The sequence below is a fragment of the Trachurus trachurus genome (assembly GCF_905171665.1).
Source record: "Trachurus trachurus genome assembly, chromosome: 8".
NCBI lineage: Eukaryota > Metazoa > Chordata > Actinopteri > Carangiformes > Carangidae > Trachurus > Trachurus trachurus.
The window spans coordinates 962,194-967,314 of record NC_139905.1 but is presented as its reverse complement, the minus strand read 5'-3'; the positions used below and the strand labels follow the sequence as shown (position 1 = coordinate 967,314).

The window sequence follows — 5,121 nt, the reverse complement described above, 5'->3', positions numbered from 1 at the left end:
TTTGGATTTTTTTTACAACAATGTATCAATATAATATTGTTTTCGTTTCATTTCGTTATAAAAATCAATCCCTTTTCTTTGAAACAATGAGATTGAGCAGCTAAAACTCAATAAACTCAACCATGGCTTGTCTTATTGTTAATCTGAACGCACATGTATAAAGGGCAGAGTCAAGGCAGCAGATAAATCACAAAACATCAACGCGTCCGTGAGCGCAGCGCACCTCCTCTTCTCCTGTGAAGAAGAAGAGAAAAAATAACCCCATGGTCCGACCTGACCCAGTTATTTAATGTTTAGGTTTATTTAGAAGAAGTCTGATTATGACTGCTGTTCTGGATCAGATTATTTGCTCATAATTCGGGTTATTTTCAAACAGTGGCCAAACAACAGATCAATTAATTATTATAGACTATATTTTCCATTTTTGCTAAGCGGTTTGTTCTGAATTAAATAAAAGCCTGTCCCATACAGCCGCGTGTGTTACGCCGTGTTTTGTTGATGCTATCATCTTTGCCTTGCGCAGATGATCCTTCATAATTAAAAATAAAAAGTCCAGGCCGGCTGCATGGCTGACGGTGTCACTTTGTATCGGCCGCGTCTTCTATCGAGGGAAAGTTATTTATCCTATGTTTTATCGCCCAGCCCCAAAGCGACACAGACCCGTTCATTCACAAGAAATCATCCAGCTGCACTCTCAAACAAGGTGCGGAGTGAGAAATCTGCGGCACTACTGCACAGTACTGTAGTTGGCTCATTTTAAAAACACATTTTGGAGATGACGAGACAGATGACCGAAAAAAGAGAGTGAGACGTGGGCTATAGTCTACTGTAGCTGCCGTCGTTACATTTTGTCATTGAAAAACTAGGCTACTATATTATTTACTGTCTGCAGCTAGTTCTCCTTTCATCCTCTTGTATTCTGTATCATGAACAGCGCCACTCCTAATCGCGGCGATATGTGATACATAATCATCAAGTCATAAAGCAAGACAGGCTTTATCATATTACAATAGTTTCTGTGATTTAGGCAGTGTATACAGTAGTTAGTTCTAGTTTAATAGCCTAGAGTTTAAGCTGTGGATTACTGCACAGATCACTGAGTCATCCGCCTGTCGTCCTCCGTTCTCACAGATGCCACCTGGCGGTTGTTTTGGCACATTGAGGCTTTTCATTAAAACCTCTTGTCTCGCCAAAGAAAAAAAATGCCTGAGTCTTGTGCCGTCTCGCGTGGACCACGCGTGAAGTCCGCAAATTTGAACCAGTAACATCTGTAATAAGATTATTGAACATGAAAGTTAGCAAATGTGTTGTTGTTGTGTGACGATGCTAGTGCGTTCATGCTCAGGTGTTTGCTAGTGGATGGAGGTAAAGGTAAAGGGGGCAGAGCTTGCAGCGTTGCGACCACCCCCCTCCCAGTTGTGTGTTGGTAGCGCCCATGTAGCGAGGCTCCGACGACGCTGCAGGAGCTCTGATGTCAACAGACGGAGAGTAAGGATCAGTCCAGCTTTAGCTAAAAAGCAGGACCAGCAGGCAGCAGACAGTAGGCTACTAGATCTATAAATAGTAACTGTTGTTGTTAAAATGACCACGATCATTTTTGAATGAATGTGAAATATTTATCGTGTCACAAACGGCCCAGTTTTAAAGCTAAAGTGAACATACATACAGACATCATATGAAACCAGGAGACAGGAGGCATCTGTTGGTACCAACCATGTCGTGATAGCTAAATGAGTGGTGTAAAACCTCAATCCCCTCTCCCTGCTCTCTCACAGCTACATCAAAAAGGATCAATCACCCATTTATTAACATCACATTTATACATTGTAATTAGATCTGTAGTTCAAACATCAAAGGGAACTGTTTTCGTACTATGAAGGCATGAAATGAACAGTATGTAAGGGTTGATAAACATCTTTCACTTTATTGTAGATCAAGTGTTTTTGATGGTAAGTCCACACTGTTTTCCAGTTAATTCAATCAAAAAGATCATTCCAATAACTTGTGCCATGAGAATTTGTAGAGCATTGCAATATATGTCTAAACAGCCTGTTATTGCTTTTTTAGGGTCCGGGCATGGGCAGCATCAGCTTCTTTCTTCTTCCAAGGAAGTCCTACTTCCCATGCATGAAAAAAACATAAAATTAAATTTAAATCTTTAGAAAAAGGGTCCTATGTTCCCCGGTCCCATACAAAGTGGGGAAAATAGGACCCGGGGAACATAGGGATGATCCCAACAGCAGTAGACGCCAAAAAAGATGGAAATCTAAGTCCCCGGGGGTAGTAGCTCTGATGTTCATAAGCTCTTCCCTGGAGTAGGATCCACCAGAACGATGGCAAAATACAGAATTAAAACACCAAACAAGACAGAAAAGAGCGCGCCAAAACCCTGAGGGAGCCATCCGTGGCGCCATCTTGGCAATTGATGTAACATCTTCCTGTGAGATCCACAGAGAGGGAACAGTTAGCAGGACATAATAAACACACAGGTAACAAGTTACATTCTTTACTCTAAACATAGATTTTGAGTTATTTTTTATTTTAACTTCTTAACTCAAGTATTTCTGTCATCAACCTCTACAAAACAAAAGTCATGTGATGACCATAAATCAGCAGCTGCTGCTGATTGGAGGAACCAAGCCAGTGTCACATGACCAGCAGGTGCATGCTGGGTATTGCTAACATTAACTGCTAAAATGCTGACGGTGGCCCTCCAGCTGCTGAAAACAGCAGCAACGCAGAGTGATGTAATGCATGTGTGTGTGCAACACTGTTCAGCATCAACTACTACTGCGTTAACTAACTGTTAATAGACTGTCAATGCACTGTTAATGCATTGTTTACGATACGATACGATACGATACGATACGATACGATAAACTTTATTGTCCCATTCAGGGATTTTTGTCTAGGACACTGTAGCTGCGCCATAAAGGCCTTGATGGCCACAATGACAAAAAACTATACACCATCAGCCATATCAACCCAGCAAACACAAGACATAACAGCATTGCACATATCCCATAACATAACATAACATAACATAACATAACACATATTGCACATTTTTATAGACTGTTAATAGACTGTCAATGCACTGTTATTGCACTGTTAATGCCAACATTTAACACCAAGTTCCTGTCAAAGAAAACAAACCTTTACATTACTTTAGAATAATAATGGCTCCTCCTGAAAGTTTCCGGAGAAGCCTGCGGTCAGTTTATTGTGCTAGCATGCCACTTGCCATAGCTTGCCTTGTTATTAAACAAGGACTGCAGCTCGGTGGGAGCATAGACTGTAAAAAGAATGGACGTAGCGTCCGTGACGTCACCCATTGGTTTGGAGGAGTCTGTTTTGTGCCGCTACTACGGGGGTTTGAGCCGCGCCATGTTGGATTCTACTTGCCATATTTGGAGCGGTGCGGCCGTTGGCCGGCCGAGAGCCCGCCCACTGGCCTCGTAGCAGCGGTCGCCGGACCTGTCACTCAACGGTTCTGCTCCCTAATTGGCCAGAACTTTAAACCTAATACTAGTAAAACGGTAGAGTTTAAAAAAAATTCACCCCCCTCAGAGTGTGTGCGGGGGTAGAAACTATCGATTGAGACCAAAAAAATAAAATGTACCAGGCTGTAAATATGTTTTTTTAAGCTGTAAAATCGGCTATTTTAACATGGGGCTTAATTGGAGTTGCTCCCTTCTGGAGCCAGCCCCCAGCGACAGCCGAGGGGATTGCAGCTTTTTGAATGCGGAAGTGAGCTTCACTTCTCAGACCGACAACTGCCCCCTTGGGTGGGAGGTCAGAGTTGGTTCCTTGTATGTTTCTCTGTGGTGTTTATGGTTGTCTGGTATGTAGCTTGTTAATAAGTGGTAGTTGGAGTATTTTGGGCTAAAAACATTTAGACTTTTTAAATAAGTTCAATGAGCAGAAAATGTTCTGCTGATTCATTCATATTAAGCTGCAGTATAACCTGAGAGTTCAGCAGCACAGTGTTTAGCACTGTGTTCATGAATGCATACTGAAGCTGCTGCTGTCAGACCTACGTAAGAGACTCACTGAGACAGAATAAACCCATAACATCCCCTTACAAACATACCCGATGTCGTCAAACTGCTTCTTCAGACCCCTGTTCACCTCTCGGATCTCATCGGCTTTGGCTCGTATTGATCTGCTGGCTTCAGTCTTGTTATTATTCTTGATCACATCTGTCCAGTTGACAATCGCCTCACGAAGCGTCAGCACCATTCCAACAGCTGCTGCAATCTGATCACCAATAAGAACAGATAGATAACAATAGATTTGTTATCAGTCCTGACTCACAGTACTTACAGTCATAAATAACAAAGTTGGAATATGTTGTTCAATAAGAATGAGTCTGGATGACTGACTGTTGTTATCTTTAGTATCATTAGTGAATCTCACCTTCTTAGCACTTTTTCCAGCAGTTGAAGACATGACTTTTCCGAGTTTCTCTGCCCCTTTTTGATACAGATTCATTAATCTGGCCCCATGGAGTTTAAGAGCAAAAACTGCTAAAATGCCAAGTGTTGCTTTATAGATCATTTTGAGGTTTTTGTCATTATAGATATATTTGATGGCAGAACACGTCAAGTCCAAGTGAGGGCCATATCCTCTTCGTCTTGCGATGGCTCTCACAATTTCTAACACGACGTATTGGTCCAGGTGGTCCAGGTCTGCAGAGGGATTCTTCTTCCTCTGCTCCAGCTTCAGTTTCTCATAGTGCTGCTGGATTTTCTTTTCAATTCCAGCGCTCTTCTCTGCTGCTTCCTTTGCCTCTTTCATGGGGCCGCTGGACAAGATGATCTCAATGACCTCAGTTGACAGAGAGATGGCGCCACCTGTAACTGCATACGCTGCTCCTAACGTGCCTAAGAACGGAGCAGCTGCTCCAGCGGTCGCCACAGTGGTCAACACACCTCCTACGATCGTACATGCAACTCCCACCACAGCCACGCTGCTGCCCACACATTGGCCGGCGTTAGATATCTTCTTGAGTGACTCCAGTTCATCAGCCAGTTTCCTCAGCTGCCTTTCACAGCGCTCGTTCTCCTCCATCCAGGAGTCAATCAGACCCAGCAGCTGGTCAGCAGTAGCCATGATGGA

The 5,121-nt window shown here is 43.0% G+C and overlaps 1 protein-coding gene across 1 annotated transcript; it reads right to left on the bottom strand.

Moving 5' to 3' along the window:
* Positions 1–1,922: 1,922 nt before the first annotated feature.
* Positions 1,923–5,121, bottom strand: LOC310989460 (uncharacterized protein). The gene is made up of 3 exons (XM_083976533.1): positions 4,420–5,121; positions 4,094–4,260; positions 1,923–2,438 (listed from the first exon to the last, which is right to left on the bottom strand). Exons 1-3 carry the CDS (start codon positions 5,113–5,115, stop codon positions 2,297–2,299), a joined length of 1,005 nt encoding a protein of 334 aa, XP_083832659.1. The 5' UTR covers positions 5,116–5,121; the 3' UTR covers positions 1,923–2,296.

Bases quoted from the DNA above. Each gene is read 5' to 3' on its own strand.
- LOC310989460 (XM_083976533.1), bottom strand. From the start codon at position 5,115: ATGGCTACTGCTGACCAGCTGCTGGGTCTGATTGACTCCTGGATGGAG. The intron at 4,261-4,419 runs GTGAGATTCACT...ATTGGTGATCAG, and splicing joins CTGGAAAAAGTGCTAAGAAG to ATTGCAGCAGCTGTTGGAAT. The intron at 2,439-4,093 runs GTATGTTTGTAA...TGGATCTCACAG, and splicing joins AAGCAGTTTGACGACATCGG to GAAGATGTTACATCAATTGC.